This window comes from Parasteatoda tepidariorum, chromosome 5 (assembly GCF_043381705.1).
Source record: "Parasteatoda tepidariorum isolate YZ-2023 chromosome 5, CAS_Ptep_4.0, whole genome shotgun sequence".
NCBI classification, from domain to species: Eukaryota; Metazoa; Arthropoda; class Arachnida; order Araneae; family Theridiidae; genus Parasteatoda; species Parasteatoda tepidariorum.
The window spans coordinates 87,152,836-87,171,432 of NC_092208.1; the positions used below are offsets into that span (position 1 = coordinate 87,152,836).

Consider the following 18,597-nt stretch of genomic DNA (forward strand, 5'->3'; position numbering starts at 1 on the left):
AAATGCAGTCAAAACCATAATAAGTTATCAAAAGGTTTATTAAAAGATATGCTGGTGGTTATAACAGTTCACATCCGCCCTCCCCAAGGGAGGGGGAGTGGACGTAACTCCGGATGGTTCCGACAGATGTTTTGTGGAACGCGTTATTCAGCAAGAGACATGCGAAAACAATCGCTCTCACATTAAATACTACAGATATTGGTGTACTTAGGTCCCAGTCGCACATGCCTTTGTAACTCTACGCACTATGGAAAATCATTTAATGCTTCCTAATATGGAAGTAAAAGAGAGATAAGATTCTAAAAATAACTCCTCCTTTCAAATATAAATCTAATTATTATTCAATGGTATGTTTTCAGCCTTGAATTCCCAAAATAGAGTAGCTCTACTCCTACTCTTTAACAAAGACATTTTATGAAACCGAAAGAGTTTTAATTCTTTTATTAATACAAAAGTATTTATTATTTTTGTATTACATATATGTACTTATTTTATTTTTTGGGATAGTGAAAAAGTCAAATAAATAGTTTCCTCATATGATCAACTCAAAAATAATAATAATTTTGGAATTCAATGGAATTCTTTTAAAGACTTAACCCAATAATTTAAGCATGGCTGTCACAAGAAATAAATCAACATACCTGCATGCGCAAAGGCTGAAACTGGATTTTATTATCGATATTTTAGTATAGATAAGAGGTTATATTCAGGACAACACTGCTGCCATCTATGTCAGCATTTGTAATGCCATCTATGTACAACAATATAAACTAACTCGTTCAACATCTTTTATGCACAATTATAGCGTAGATAACTTCCTGATGGAAAAAGTTTGTTTCGTAAACTTATGAAAGGTTTAGAAAGAGCATTTAATGCAACTCGACAAAGTCATTCAGTGATCAGGTTACAAAGGTTGTATTCTCTTTTATTAAACAGTGAAACCTCCAGGAAAGGCCACCTCTATTTACGACCACTTTTGGGAGGCACGGAATTTTTACCATATACTTAGTGCTGAAGAAAACCTTTAGGAGAAACCATTAAAACTTCTCCTAGCGACCGGACAAACATCTGAACCGAATACCGAAAAGGTTAAATGAGGAAACACAAAAAGATATCAAAACAAAAAATTTAGAAAAACAAGCAAGTAGATTAAAATGTATTCAAAATATTTGTGGGAGGCTCTTACTTGGAGAACTTTTTTTTGAAGAAACAACCTCATGTTGCAGTCAGAGTGCACTAAAGACTATGCTGTCAATGATTTATTTTTATAATTGAAAGTTGAGCCGTGGTGGCTCAGGGGATAGAGCGTTTGCCTTGCCTTTCAGTGAGAGGAACCGGGTTCGAATACCAACAATGGCTGGTCGATGCGAATTCCGCCCCCAGCTCACACCGGCGACAGTGCTGATGTAAAATATTCAGTGGTAGACAGATCATGGATTAGAGTCAGGCTAACCATGGGATGTTTTCCTCGCCATGTAAAGCAAATGCGGGTTAGTTCATTAAAGAGTCCTTCGCGAAAACAAATTTTTCCCAATACTTGATCCAGAAGTTGAACATTAGTAATCTAAACCCAAAAATTGGGTTGGCTGTTCAATAACGGTTATAAAATCAAATATAGTTCAAAGTTGAATTAATTATTTTTATTTATTATTTTGAAAAAAAATTATTTTTGATAAAACAAGTATCTCAAACGAACCTTTTCTCGTGTTTTAAAGCTGACTAATTTTTATGATATGAAATTAAATGCAAGCTTAAACGAAATAAATAATTGTTTATTTAGTTAAAATAACTTTATCATTCATAATTGGTAAATTTGCTTTTACACACAATTATATTATCAAGGATCATTTTTATAGACACTAAATTTTATTCATCAATCCGTCTTTTCATGATGCCAACAGAGGTGGCATTTCCGCACCAAAAAAAAATGGCACTGACTAAAAATAAATAAAATCGTTTGCGAAACATCATGTACTTTCAATAACAATTTTGAAGTCAATGGAGATAACCTCTAAGTATGACCCACCTCCATTAACGACCTTTTTACTGTGGAACTGTTGATAATTTTGCTATCAAGATTTATAACACCAGATGGCGCTGAGCGCAAACAATTTATTATTATTTTTTTTGCACCTCTTCATTTTCAGTTTACTTTCACCACTGAACCACAATGAAATAAAATTATCTTAATCATTACAATTGTGTAATTATTATTTAATTTGAGTTATGGTGCATCGGTCGGAAAACGAACCCGGGCCGCCCGCGTGGCAGGCGAGCATTCTACCACTGAACCACCGATGCATAACTCAAATTAAATAATAATTACAAAATTGTAATGATTAAGATGATTTTATTCCATTGTGGTTCAGTGGTAGAATGCTCGCCTGCCACGCGGGCGGCCCGGGTTCGTTTCCCGGCCGATGCACCATAACTCAAATTAAATAATAATTACACAATTGTAATTATTATTTAATTTGTATTAGGAACGAAGAGTGGTCGCTCCCGAGAGGTTTTACCCGTGCCGGATTACCCTTTAGGCCAGGGCCCCCAATGATTAGGGGCCCCCTTAAAATGGATTTCTTGAAAATAAATTTAAAAAAATTAAGAAAAGCAATGATTTAAAAAAAAAATCGATTTCATATATGTTATGATTATAAAATGTTATGTTTATTTTTTAGTTCTAATTTAACAAAATAAAGTAAAATTTAATTTATTATTTATTTTAAATATGCTTTCTTAAATGAAAAGATATATAAATACTTTTATATTTGAATAAATAAAAAATATACGAGAAAAATAAATTTAATCTAAGGGCCCCAAAAATTTGAATGGCCTAGGGCCCCGCGTACGCTTAATCCAGCCCACTGTATATAGAATAAACTTTGAGATTGATAATGGAAGTCATCTTGGTCAGGTGGTCAACTTCACAGGTTTTACATAATATACCATGAAAAATGTGCGACTCATATTCAGGACTAAGACGATAAATGTATATTTTTTGTTTTTTTCCTTTATGAGGGACTATCTGTTATACCCGTTCTTCTAAATGTGTGAAGAATCAATATATTAGTACTGAACTGAAAGGCATACAATTAATAAAGCTATTTCAGTTTTTACTTATTATTATTTGTCGCCCTTCCCCTTTACGTTATTAAATTAAGCATGACATAATTTTTTTTTTTGTAGTTCATCCCATTAGAATAGAGAACTGCACTCAGCATCACTTTGCATAATATTGCTCGCGGCCAACTCATGGTAGTCAAAATTTACGACTATCAATCATTTTCGGTACATATCCCTTTCGAGAGGCTATAAGACCTTTATTTCCGCATTATCTGTATTAAAACTGCTCAGTATTGGCGAAGTTTTAATAATTACCAAGTATATCAATATAAGCCTTTATACTATATTAGTATATTTGGTACCCATTACTTGAGTTTGTGCGAAATCCATTTATTAGTGGTAGCAAACTAAAGTCGAAATTTAAAAAGATAGAAATAGAATTCTTAAAAGACCTTCACAAGAGCTTTAAAGTATGACCATTTCTCTATCTCACTTTTAACATAAACTGTTTAAAATATTTAAAAGTAGAGGTGCAAAAAAGCTCTTTTAATTCTAATTCATTACTATCTTTGCTACGACTGCAAACATCTTTTTTCTTCTGAAACTAAGGGATATTCATCGTAAATTCTATTTAAAACTGCGCCAATTATCATACCAGTAGAACATATTACCAAAGTTAATTAAGCGTCATCTACATATGGTGATATTCTACAGTTCCCCTAAATGATAAAATACCTTTTCTTCATTAATTTTGATTTTTAATTTCAATTAATACATATTACGAATCTTAATTAAACACTGATGTCAATCATAATATAGTTATTTTTTACTGTAACCCAAAACGAGTAAGTATCTTTTCTCCATTAACTTCGCCTTTCAGTTGTAGGTTATTTTTTTATTTCAATTAATACACATTAAGCAGCATTGGCATCAATAATAGTATGGAAATTTTTAATGGTTCCTCTAAACAAATAAGTACCTTTATTCCATTAATTTTGCTTTTTAGAACATAGCTTATTTATTTTATTTCATTATGCATCTATTACCTAAATTCATTAATAATCAATAACAGTATGGCGATTTTCTCTTAAATGCCTGATTTCCATTAATTTTGGGAATGTGGAAATACATAACTTAACTTGGAATGCATAACTAATTTTGTCGTTTCAATTACTGTTGATTTGAAATTACTTACTTTTAGAGAAACACGTTTTAAAAGAATTACTATAAACAAAAGAAACACATGGTTTCAGTTAGTAATACTAATTTCGTGATTTGGTCCTCGCGTGTTACCACGTTACCGTTGTTCATTGAGTTTATCTGAACATAGCAAATAAAAGTTAATTAAATATTAAAGTTTATGCAATATACTCTTCTTTTGATTAAATAGCGCTATGAGCCAGCAAATCATTGAAAATATTGAAAAAGTTTAGTACATAAAAGTTTAGTCTAAAGTTTAATTTAAAACAAAGGCTAACACTTAAGCAATTAGAAAATTCCATCTCAAGTTTCGCTCATCTCACTTGAACTTTCATAGTAACATCGACCTTCCTGTTCTTCAAACTAGTATTTGTAAGAGAAATTTCATTGCTCTTGTTCGGATGGCTTAGGAGTCTATAACATTCATTTTCATATATATAGAAGATTATACAAGTTTCTTTTTCTTGGCCATTTTTGTTTAATTTTATTTATTTATTTTTTTTTAGCTTATTAAATAATTTTTTATGAATTTTGAAAAAAATCTTTCCTTTTAGTTATAATATAATCCTCTAAACATTGCCATTTAATGAAATATTATAATAAAAATATTTTGAATAATATTTTTTCCTTCCAAAATGNAATTGTTCGAGTAATTACAAATTTACAAAAAAATTGGATGTCGGGTATCACCGCCCAATTTTATTTCGTCGATAAATGTACGGTTGCAAAGATTATTATTTTATTGCTTCAAATTTGAATGTTATATGCATTTTTAACAACAAACATTGTTGTTATTAAATGATTGTTATTAATTATAGAATTCACTAAAAGTATATAAATATGTAATAAATAAAATAATTTTGTGATAAAAATGATAAACGAGGTTTACTTATTGTCAATACATTGGTCATTTTCATTTACATCTGAAAAAACAGTCAAAAAACATAATTTTTGTAACTGGGCGGGGCAACCCGACACATTTTGAAAAGAATTGAAAAACATGTTTTTTAGAATCTCTATTTTTTTAAGTTAAACTATTCTTCTTTTGGTTTAGTCTTTTTGCATTATTTAATTAGATGATAAAACAATCGAAACATACAAAAATATTGATTATTACTCAATATTATACAGAAATATAAGCAAAACTCCTTAAGTGAGCGGGGCTACCCGACTCTCCCTTATATATAGAAGATTATACAAGTTTCTTTTTCTTGGCCATTTTCGTTTAATTTTATTTAATTATTTTTTTTAGCTTATTAAATCATTTTTTATGAATTTTGAAAAAAATCTTTCCTTTTAGTTATAATATAATCCTCTAAACATTGCCATTTAATGAAATATTATAATAAAAATATTTTGGATAATATTTTTTCTTTCCAAAATGCAAGTTTGCATTGAATCTTGTTATTTTGATTATCATCAAATAATGAGCATTGATATCTTTAAAAGAAGTTACTTTTGAAACAAAGGCTTTTGAAAAAAATTTGAAAATACAATGCAATTATGTTCTTTCCTGAAGTATGTAACTAAATATCAATAAATTCCCATTTAACTTTATCAAGAGCTCATTTACATTTTAATTTTCTGACACATTACATATTTATTTTAATTAAATATTTGCATGTTACGTCATCGTTGGTGTATCCTGGCATTAGTCAATTCAGAAGCCAATCACATTTGTAAAGCACAAATCATGTTTCTAACAGGAATCCAATTAAATCTGATTTAAATCACACGGTTAAGTATAATCACTTCATTTCTTCTCGAGTTGCAAGTACCCATTTATTAACTTGTATTTTATTAAAAAAACAACATGTTTTTCATAAATTCTAAGGAAATTTTTTTTCATTCTAAGATCATTTTTTGATGCTTTTTGAGAAATTTTTTTTAAAATTTTCATGGACATGTTTTAAGTATTTTTAAGTCTAAAATTTCTTAGCCCGCTAATAATTTTACATTCATAAAATCACTAACGGTCAGAATTACACAAAATCGACTTTTGAATTTCATAAAATTTTTCATTGGTTAATTAATCATTCATTCGTCATTTGCAAAATACGTCTTCTGAGAAGAAACATAGTTGTGTTAGATGCAGCAAGTATAAAACATCAAACTATCATGCTTTTTTTAAATTTTTTTAAGAAACTTAATAGTTTTGTTATTTATTCTTTTTGTGGTTTCAATTGTAAAAATTCAAAAAAATATGAGCACGTATAATCTGAGGTATTTCTAAAATAAAAGAAAAATTAAAATCGAATTTGCAGAAAAAAATTACCATATTAAAAACAAATCAATCATTGCTATTATGATTTGTTTGTAGTTATACAATATGTAGATTTACTTACAGCAGTGTTTCCCAAAGTGTGGTACGCGTATCCCTAGGGGTACGGGAACAGTGTAGAGGGGGTAAGCGTTCTTATGCGAAATAACTTGCAACAAACGAAAATTTCAAAACCTTTTATTTAAAAACAAAGCTAGCCACGAAAATTTACGATTACGTATTTTTCTATTGGTTATTTTCTGCAGAGTTAACAGTTAATAATTAGTGGTGTCAACAGCCAGTTGTGATTTTTAACTTCTGCGCAATTTTTTTTATGGTAAAGGTTTGTAATAAATTCCACTCATTTTGATTACTTTTATAAAATATAATTTTTATCCTGCTATCACAGCAAAAACAATATCATCCTTCTCACTCATGCAAAATAAACTTATTAAAACATTTTTGTACCAAGAAAGAAAAATAAACATAGTTTAAAAAAATAAATTCATTTTTTTATTAGTGGTACACAGCGTTACGAAAAGTTTAGAAAGGGTACACAAAAGTCATAAGTTTGGGAAACACTGATTTACAGCATAAAGCAAAAGTATCAAACCTGCTTTTTGAAATTTATATTTTAATATGCACAAAAATCTCAGGGAAGGTTTTTATTAACATTTATATATAATTTGCTTTTCTTAGTTTATTTTGACAAAAAAAGGGTATTTTTAAGAGCAATTTTATTTTGAATCTATTACAGGATTCCACACTCAATTTCATAAAAAAATTGACTTTTACCAGGAATATTAAGTAAATTTCAATTGAATGGAAACATGTCAGTTCCACAATATATGAAATTGTTGCAATAAATAATTGTAATCGATGTTAGAATTCGACAATTTTAAGGCTGGTTATTTTCCAGGTATGACAAAGGAATTTTTCAGACTTTTGTAAAAAATTGCAAGTTTTACTGCCTACTTTCTGTTTAGTAGTTAAAATAAGATTCTCCAACAATATCAGGTTTTCCCTGACCTATGGGATACTATGCCTTTGGTATATCATGGGATATTTGATCATGGGGTATTATACCTTTATAACATCTTGATTAATAAAGATAAGTTAAAAATTTATTAAATATACATATGAATGACAACTTCCACTTACACAACAGTTGAACAAAAAATAGAAATCTTTCTCTCCACATTGTTAATTTTATGAAGAAAAAAAATCTGCAAAATACATCACAGGGTGACTTTAGATTGCTTTTTTTAATCGTAAATCCATAATGACTCCCTAACTACATATATTTTTGTAAAATTTTGTGTAGCATCATGCTGTATATTGCACTGTGTTATTTGCAAAAACTGATAATTAATGATTTTTTTTGTAATAACAGAGATTGAATTCAAACAAATTCAATGGCTTTTTTTTTATTTATTGGAATACAAAATTTTCATAAAACATTTAAGAAGCATTTGGATGAAAAAAATCATAAAACGTTATCACACATTTCTTTGATCATGTTTATGAAAGTGAATACTGCCTCTCTTTCTACTTTGTTCCTTTTAATATGGCACAACAACAACCTTTGTTATCCTTTCAGTGATGATTCATAGTTCTAGGGATGGGATTCCTTAAAATCAAGGTACTCTCAGCCGATATAATTGGCAAACCATTATCACAGTGAAAACTTACCAAATGAGTCACACTCTCAAAAGTTCTGTCTTTTGTTCGAACCTGAAAAAAAATTATTTTAAAAATACATAATTAAAAAAAGAACAAGCATAAATTAACTATTTATTATAAAAAAAGCAGTTTTAGAAAAGCACTGGTATTTTTTAGTTTATATTTAAGTTCATAATCCATTTATGACACAATAATAGTAATTGTAATTAAATCATAAGAATAAATATCCAATGACATTTAAATTAAATACACAACGACATTAAGAATAAATAGCCAACGCCTTTTTTAACATTTAATTTATGGTTAAACAAATATAATTTCTAAAAAATCTAACGAATATAATTTCATGACTATGAGTACAATTATTTCAGATTTATTTTGCAACATAATGAATTTTATTCTTATTAATAAAAATAAATTTAAGTTGCATTATTCATACAAAAACTCAAATTCTAAATTTTAATAGTGGAAAACATTATAGATATTACTTAAAAAAATACAGCCAAAAAGACTATACAGCGCCAAGCACTTGATCAATATAAAATTATCATTTAAATAAAGGTTAAATATCCAGTGTCTTTAAGAAAGTCAATAAGATATGTGTGTGGAATTGCACCAAGTAGGGTAGGCAAACTAAGGAAATTGCAATCAAAATAAAGACGTCTTTTAATTTTTAAATTCAAAGTGGATCAAGATGTGTTTCATTGTTAATGATTCTCTACAATTGGAGCAAAATAGTAGCTGGATCGTTTAGTAAGTCTAGTCTATGCACTCATCTTGTATAGCCAATACGCAACCTGTTTATTAATAGTCTGCACTTTTTCTGGAATATTTAAGGTTTTAAATGGAGTAATTAACCGTTTGACTTCATTCAATTTATTATCAATTTCTGTATTCCATCGAGTCTGAATACGTACTAACTAAACGAACTGAAATACGTAATGTTTCATGCTAAATTGTTTAAAATTATTTTGTAATTATTTCAAACTAATCACTGAATTTAAAGAAAATCTAAGTAATTTTATTCAATCTCATTATCCTCATGAATTTGTATGCACAACGACCCGGTTTTCAATTAGATTTCTAATGAAAAATAAATTATATCAGGGGAAATAAAAATAAGAAATTAATCCATTATTTCATACATTACTCTTGGTACAACAGGTCTTTCTTCATTATTCAGGTATACAAATTATATATTTAGTAAGCTTTCAGAATACTTTATTTAATTTCAATGAGCATAAAATTAAATGAACATGATTAAAATATTATAGTAAATAAATTGTTTTACATACAAGTAATGGAATGTTATATTTTAAAGTTTCTTCCAAATTTAGTCTCTTTTTGTTGTTGTTATTTATTAGTCTACTGTAAACATCAAATAATAATAATTCAGACATTATTTTTCGAGTTAAAACTTTCAATATCAATAAAATCAGCCTTTAAAAATTGTTTTTGATTAAAATAAAAGATTTTTTTTTAAAAATCAAGCGATTTAAATTTTGACTGAAATTATGCAAACCCTGCTGTACAGTGCGGGGGGGGGAGAAGAAATAAAAACAGACTACCCTGAAAGTTTTTTGATATAATGATCAGATCTTCCCGATCTAGACCTCAATCCTAATAGCATATGCTAAACAATAAATGCAGACGATTTGTTAAGTTACTAACTCACACAAAAATCGTACTTTGTTTGAATAAACAAACCTTTTTTTTCGATGAGGGATTACGTTTTGAATAAAATTATTTAGGGTTAAACAAATTTAATAATTGTGTGCAAAAAGTTTTCAATTTGCTCAAGTTCTCAAGATACAGCGAAATACGCAAAAAGTAAAATTAACATTAAGAGGTCAAAACTTTGGAGCAATCTCCTGACCAAACGATTGGTACCCTATATCTTAGATTGCAACTACACCCCCTATATTTTAAGGGTCAGAAATCTAAATCCATCAAGAAAAAGGTATGTTTATACAGAGAAAGTACGTTTTTTCATCTGATTTCATATCTTAAAGTATTGTCTGCACTTTACAATTAGCATATACAGGTAAGTTACCTCTTCGAGCCCTTGAGATTGAGTGCTAGAATGAGAAGAAGGGATTCATCAGATCAAAAGTTATTTAGGGTGGTCCATGTTTTATTTTGAGCACTGTACATATCTATATAATAGCATTAGTCTTACCACTCCTTCTGGATCCACCAAGAGTAAATGCTTTCGAATTCCATTCTGCATCCCTGTCAATACATACTGTCCTGGGGAACCTTGGGACTCTCGTACCAAGAAATCCCCATCCCTTACCACTAAGGACTCACTCTCCTTTCTGCTGATGGGTCCATGAAACCACTCTTCTTGAAGGAGTACCACTCTGTGATTGGCCAATCCAGCTGGCCATTTCTGAACAAAGGATGATGTTGTCCTGTGCTTAGGGGGTGGAGGAGCCTCCTGCAATGCTGTCTCAATAGGTTCTGCAATTGAAGAAAAAATGTTTCTCAACTTTTAACACTAAGAATAGAACTTTTGGAACAACAAAAATTTAATTAACCAGAAAATGTTACTTTTCTAAATCATGATATGAAGTCTAGGATACAAAAAAAAGTTGCTCTGTTTGAAAAAATGCAATTTTTGGAAAATAAATTAACAACAAATTTATTTGACCATCAAAATGTGAAGGAATTAGCTAACATCCAAAAAAATGTGCATACATTATCAGATTATATTTGCATAAATTATGCAACAAATTTTTTCCATATCATTATATCTGTGGAAGAATCAGGTTAAAGATTCATTAATGATTTAAAAAAATTTATAAATGGCACTAAATTAAATGATTAGGAAAATGTTTTTTGCAATAAATAAATAACCCCAAGAAACTGAAGTAGAAAGATTACTTGATTAAAAACTTCATTCGCTTCCAAAAATATACAAACTGGAAACAGCAATCAATATGTTTCAAGTGCTTAAAAATAGGTGCCCATTTTCGAGATATGCCAGATGTGAATGTAAGAAACTAAAGTGATTTGAAATACAAAACGTTATGTTGCCAATGAAAAATGGAAAAATAAACTTTTGTTTCTTTTTATTAACATCTGGTAAGTCTTGAAAATGGGTGCCTGTCTGTGGTACTTAAAACATGTTTACTGTTATTTTCAATTTCTATATTTCAGAAACAAATGAAGTTTTATATCTAGTAATAGAATAAACTATTTTGAGTTTTATTTAAGCGCATTGAAGCTTTAAGCATAACAGTGGTTATGAATAATGCAGCATTAAATAAAATAATTTACATTGATAATCTTTTAAATTAATTTAATATATTAATTGAATTAGGCTCTTTTATATAAGCACTGCATTTTGAAAATTATGGAATCAATAATAAAAACATACAATACATACAATAAAAAATTTATTTAAAAAATAAATGAAAAAATTCTAAAAAAAAAAACTGAAAAATAAAACGTAAAAGTCTGAAAAGCACCCCTCCTTACTTAGTTTTAACACATTACATTAATTTATCACATTAATTTATTTTATAAATACATTATTATTACATATATTATTATAATGCATTATAATATATTATAAAAACCAAGGGGGAGAAAAAGATGAAAGACAGAACAAGAAAAACCACAGTGACCGAGAAGGGCAAATCAGCATAAAATGCATTTCCATGCATTATGGAAAAGTAAATATTTCATAACAGATACAAGACATGAAATTATTCAAGTAAATAGCTTAAACATGAAGCTACTCACGTAAATTAAATGATGTCTGTTCAGAAGCAGCAACTATGCTATTCACATATTCTGAAAGAAATAAACACAATTTTTATTTAAATTGATCTTAACAATTAAGCTACGATTTTATGTAAAAGAACTAATATTTTTCAAAAATAAGAACTAATCTTTGGAAAGAATTACATATATATTTTAATTTAAATCAGATTTTTCTAAATTTCTTAACATTTACCAATCTCGGTTCTGATAAAACATATTAATAATACTTAATATTATTCAAAATTAATATTATAGCTAAAATATTTCCAATTTTCAACGAAAATCGTCAACATTATAATTTAATGACTACAAATTAATCACTGAATAAAAAAAAATAATAATAATTGCAAGCTCTCGAGATTTGTTCTGAAAATTTAATTATTTATGCATACTAAGCTGCCTTGTTTTCTAACTTTTTTTTTCAAAGCAAAATCTAATAACTGACAAAATTGGTCAATCCACAAGGATATTACAGATATAAATTTTATTTTTAAAATCAATATCTTCTGGGAGAAGTATTGCCCTGAAATTTTGAGTAAAAATTGCCACTAATTTCAGTTAGGTTGAAATGGTTTTATTTTTGTGTTAGGAAATACCATTTGCTTATAAACTGATTTTTAATCCTCAAAATGCAATTTAAATACCTTCAAAAGAATAGCGATGCTTCTCCAGGAAGTTAAAATAAAAAACAAATTTGATGCAACTGCAAATCTTAATTCATTTGGCCAGCAATGCTAACTAAGTGATGTAGAGCACATCACGTTCACATAGGGTTCTTTAACTATCCCTACCAAACAAATTAACTGCATCCAGGACCAGCTTATCTAATATAAGTAGCAGTTTGCAAATTGGAATTTAAATTGCAAATTTGGTAGAGCTTGCTGAGAAAGTCAAGTTGTTATCAGGATATCATATATACACACACAGCCACATGGTCGAAGGTTGCTTCTACAACAACTTCATTTAACATAATTGTTTTAAAAATATTCATGCTGATGAGAAAAAGCAGAAGTTTTTAGCTTTTTCAAAAAGTAGTAAATAGGACTGAAGCTTTTTCCTACTTACAGATGTTCAATTATGGTTTTCACAATATTGTCGGTAGATTTAATTTATGAGTTCGTCGTTTAATTCGATTCTTATATATGGTCTTTAGAACTGATGGTACTGTCACAGACATCGGATTGCTTTCCAATAGAATCACATAAGTATAATTCTTTTCTTCAAAAGTCAATTGTGGAAAGACACAAATTCTCGGACACGTCTCATCGAGCACTAACAATCTCATTGAGTGCATCTTGGCAAACAGCATGTCGCAAATCATTCATCCCGACTTGCGTGAGTGCAAAATACAGCCTATCGAACTGAATGAATAAATGAATAGATTAGGCCTGCTAATCCTTTGGTAAATATTTTGACTTATAAATGATCTCAAAAGTTTTACAGAACCAATAGATACCATTCCAGATTGGGACTATCCACTATATTGTGAGGGTAAGAAATTACTATAATTTTCCTTTTAAATACTATAATTATGATGTTTTAATTCAAAATATTTTAAAAACGTTAAAATAGTTTGGCCGATATTGATGCACGCATAAATAGGCCTATGCGGTGAAATGTAGGATTTATTTACCAAAGAAGATAGCAGCACTTTTTTAAAAAAATTTTGCAAATTGAAAAATTTTTGCAAAATCTTTTTGTTTCATTTTTTAAGATTTTCAAAAAGGGGTCAGCACTTGATTTATTTATAATATTTTCTTACTGATTTGGCAATTTATATTTCATTTTGATTTGATTATTCCAACAGTAACTATTTTTATCTATAAGTGGGAATATCATTTTTAAGTCTTACTATGTGTACTTTTAAGTAGTGTTTGCTGTTTCATTATTTTTCAGAGCTTTTCAATTCTTATAATGATTTTCTCTTATTTGTCTTTCCATTATGGGGCCTCGGCGCGCTGTCAGTTTTGGTTTTTCCACTGACAACAAAAGGCTCCTGTGTATTGGCTGGCAGTGTGTCCCCTGATGAAGTTCTGTCTTGCCAACACACATATCTTTTATTTTTATTGCTTTTTCCTGCTTTAATTGTTTTTCTGAATATCTTATATATATATATATATATGTATACATACACTTCTCTCCTTCACTATTTCTCTAGATAAAACCTTCATTAACAATGATATCAGACTTAAACATAAAATTAAAAAATCACAATCTTATAATATACTCATAAGTTATATTGCATAAAAAATATTTTCACCTTACATTAATGCTTTAAAAATCATTTGATTTAAATAAAGTGAAAGCAAAATAAGCTGAAAATATATTCCAATTAGAAATGTACGATTTATATCTTTGAGAATCTACAGTATCAGAAACAAAGATCAAAATTTTAGTGTCATTGAAATAAGTTTTGAAAGTGTTGACATCAGCACTCTTAAATCATTTTTGAAAAAAAAAAAGGTTTATTTTTCCAAGTCCCTTAACGTTTTGGAGTTCTATAGAAAGAAAACAGGCTAAAATAGTGAATAAGAAATAATTAGATAAAATTTTATTGAAATGCTACAAGTAATATTTATACAGTTCATTACATAGTTTATTCTTCATGTTGAAAAATATATATTAAAATTTCTTTACTCAAAAATGGTAAAACAGTTGACTAGCAAAGTTAGCTTCTCTCTCTATTTTTAAAAAAAAAAAATTATTTTTAGAAAAGTGCATTGAAACTAATAACATTTAAAAAAAAAACACTNAAAAAAAAAGCATGAATTTGGAACCAAATTTTTACTTAGTGGATATAAATTATCAAACAAGCTGCACAAATTGGAAAAATATATTTGCTAGAAAAAACCTTAAAATCTTAAACAAAGCAAATAGATTATCATTTCGAAAATAATTTTGTCATTGATGTTTTCTTTTTGCAGCAAAATATTTTGTCCTGCATGTTTCTTTTTTTTTTTTTTAAGTAAATTAAGCAGAGATTTTTTTATCTTCTTTCTAAATTATAGAGAGATATTACATCTGAAACAATACTCAGGGTGATTAAATATTTAAAGTCCAATTTTCAAAAATCTTTAAAAAAAAGCCATTTTAATGTCAAAATTATCTAAAATTTACTAGAGTATTCACACAAAAAAAAAGGAAAGGATATGCATAAGAAAATTATAGTCCAAAATTTTTGAAATAGAGGGTGCTTTACTAGTCATAACCTAAATGGCTTAGGCCAGAAGTGACATTTAGATCATAACAGAATAAATTGAAAAGCAGAAATGAAATCTATATTTCCATTGCAATGATGTTGAAAACAAACAAAGAAAATCAACGATGAATTCGTTTTTAACAATCTTTAAAAATTAAAGGAAAAAAAAAACAGATTATTCACATTCACTAAATACTTCTGAAACTTAAATAAATTACCTGGTTCTGTATTTTCATTTGTTGACAATGGTTCAGCATTGCAAGTATCCATGGAAGAAGGTTGCTATGAAATATTATGAACAAACATTTCACTTATGTAGAATAATAAACTGAATTTCAAAAATTTAATCATTCAGAAACACACATTTAAGATTACTTAAAAACCAAATAAAAAATAAAACTGTATGCATTCTCGCTCTACCATGCGTTTATGAACATTATAGTCTTGTTTTTTATTGCTCCTTAAAAATTTAGAAAAAAGTAAACAAAGTAATATTTCTCAAAAGCATTAAGAATAGTATAATCAGAATTGATCCTATAATACAAATAATTTCATGCACGCGATTAATAATCATGTATCAAAAAATATTAAAACAGGATGTGTAGTAAGCTATAAATAATATCTCTCATAATAAATTATCTAGATACATGTACACTTATTTGTTTAAAATGCATAAATCCGAATGAAATAAATATAATAGAAGTTACATAGATTTCAAAATTCTACACAAAACTAAAATAAATAATAAGAAAATAGTTTCTTTTAAAAAAGCAAAAGTAAAAACTTTTAATGTTCTTGCATTATATTAAATTTAGAGACATCAAAATTCGCTAGAATTGGTCGTTTACAGTTTTTTTCATTTTGGCTAGTTTCTTCTAGTTTTTTAAGGTTTCTACTTGTATTCTGGAATAATTATTTTTGGGAAGAGATCTCAACACTCATTAAGAGAATGTAGGAGGAAAAAAAATTGATTCTACCTCTACTCCATTTTGATGGTAGTCCGGGAGAGGAGGTAAAGGTGCTGGCAGATCATTGTAATATTCAGAATCTTCACCCCAAGCATCTCCATTAAAGACAGGATTATCTAACCTATTGGAAACAAAGTTTATTAACAGGGAAACTCACTCATTTGGGGTCGTTCAAATATTACATAATGTAATGATTTTGGACTACTCCACTTCTCTATACTCCTCTCGAAGTAAAGAAAAGGTAAGATTCTTTGCAAGTTAAAAAAAACCACTATCCCCAAGGAGAGAGTCTCTTTGCATCAAAGGGCATGCTAAATGGATGCCAAGCTCCCAGCCCAAACGCATATCAACATCGCCAACTCTTGAAAGAAAGTTGCACAGTCTTCTTTTTGCTGGCTTTCTTATTAACAACAATAGTCAATTAACAAATAATAAGAATTAATACAAATGATGTTTCAAAATCGTAAAAAATTAACGTCTTTCTGTTTGCATTTAAAGAAACTGAAGAGAGAAAAAAAAATATTGTTCTCACAGACATTTTTTACCAATCAGCAAGTTTTTCCTGCAACCTGAAACAGCTTTCAGTGTATTATTCATACACTAAATGAAACATATTACACTTTTTAAGTTTGTTCACATATTTATCGATATTAAATCATCATTTTTACTTTGAATATCAATTAGCATGGGTCCTACACTTAAAAAATTAGTAAGACTGAACTTTTTTTGGGCATTTAACACAATGTAGTGTTCTTTTTTAAAATTTTGCTTCATAATTTTTTTTAGAAAAAATACTATAGAATATTACCCTAATTCAGCAAATCTCCCTTTTTTAAATCAATCATTACTAACTACAGTTGAAATACGTTTGGACATTTAATACATTTAAATAAAAAATAATTATTATTTATAAATATACGCGAAACAAAAACATTTATAACGTTTTTAATATTCACTTTTAGTTCATTTTCTAAAAGAGGATGCAATGTTAAATTGTTTTATTCGATAACGCCTGAGAAGCTTTATCAGAGCCATCAATAGACTTTATGGTCGATATTCTCTTTCTATATAATCAGTCATATATGTGGACAAATAATTAAATAGCTTTTCCTTATAAATGAATAAAAAAGCAATAACTATTTTGATCAATCAACTTGATTACAAATTCAAATATTTATTGTGAATTCTTAAAATGAAACGCGTTGAAAGTCTTTGCTAAAGCTACATCAACTATTAATGGTAAAGGAGCAAAAATAGATCTTAAAAGAAAAATGTCAATCATGAATCTAATTTATCTAAAAAAATATATTATAAACTGTGATTTATAATCATCCATTTTTTGCTAATTGGTAATTTTTTTATATAATAGGCAAACAGTTACATATTATTTGAAGCTAAATCAGAAAAAAAGAAAAATTTATATTCTCAAATATAGACATGAAATTTGATTGTAATTTTCTAGTGCAGAAGATATTTCACCTTATAAATAGGGGTATATATATCTAGAACAGATCAATATTAATGCTTTGAAATAAACTTTTAATAAAAATACTTAAAACCCAAAAATATGCACATAAGTATTTATCATTTATAGAAAATTTTTTAAGTTGTCAAGAGCATTAGAAATGCTATCCATCAAATTTATAAATTTTCGTTTGCTCTGGAGACATTGAAGTTAAAGTGGTTAATTGTTGTTTATAGACTTGAGTTACACGTACCTCGAATTGTACTGAAGATGTAAATAAGGATTGCATACTTTAAAGTGTCCTTATTAAAAACAAATTATTCTAGAGTTAAAAGCAAAGTGGAAAAAATTAAATAAGTATTGGATACGGCTTGATAGAATTATGATAGCTATAACTGGAGAATGAAAACGGTTGCATTTTTGATTATTCTTAAAAACATTTGAGTAGAGAGCCTGCTAGACTTTGGAAATTATGGGTCCTCAGAGCCCAGGGATTGCATATTTCTGGGTCCATTTTGACTAAAAGTGGGTGACTATTTAAAATATAATTTCCCAATCTCTTCATTCATTTATTAATGTTCACACTCATAGCATTATTTTATCTATTGATATAAAAAACAAAGTGTTTTAAATTAAGAAAAGCTATAGTCGAGCTATCAAAGCGTTTAAATAGGACTGATTAAGCACCTGAATCAAAGCAACAACATAGAGACTCCAAATTATACAATTTTTGCCTTCAAGTATTAGTAACAAAGGAAAAGAAATTTTTAAGTACATTTTAATTACATTCTGCTTATCTGTTGGTCTGTTATTTTTTCAGCTCTTGAGAAATACATGCCCCAGGAAACTTGTCATAACTTATTTTTTGTGTCCTCTCACCGACATTGTTTGAGTCTAAACTAGTGAATACTAAAAATATTTTTACTCAAAAATCGACAGATTAAAGTTACAGCCCCATTTTTTTCCTCCTTTCACTACATTACGACAA

General features: G+C 28.3%; 1 protein-coding gene across 1 annotated transcript in view; it reads right to left on the reverse strand.

The window, feature by feature from the left end:
• Positions 1 to 7,934: 7,934 nt before the first annotated feature.
• The window catches only part of LOC107451463 (SHC-adaptor protein), a 35,336-nt gene continuing 24,673 nt past the window's right edge, over positions 7,935 to 18,597 (reverse strand). The window contains exons 8-12 of the mRNA XM_043044459.2: positions 16,154 to 16,265; positions 15,395 to 15,458; positions 11,957 to 12,007; positions 10,386 to 10,669; positions 7,935 to 8,257 (exon numbers count right to left, since the gene is read on the reverse strand). Of these exons, the coding sequence (XP_042900393.1) occupies positions 8,120 to 8,257; positions 10,386 to 10,669; positions 11,957 to 12,007; positions 15,395 to 15,458; positions 16,154 to 16,265 (649 nt within the window). The 3' untranslated portion in view covers positions 7,935 to 8,119. The remainder of the gene's footprint in view (positions 8,258 to 10,385; positions 10,670 to 11,956; positions 12,008 to 15,394; positions 15,459 to 16,153; positions 16,266 to 18,597) is intronic.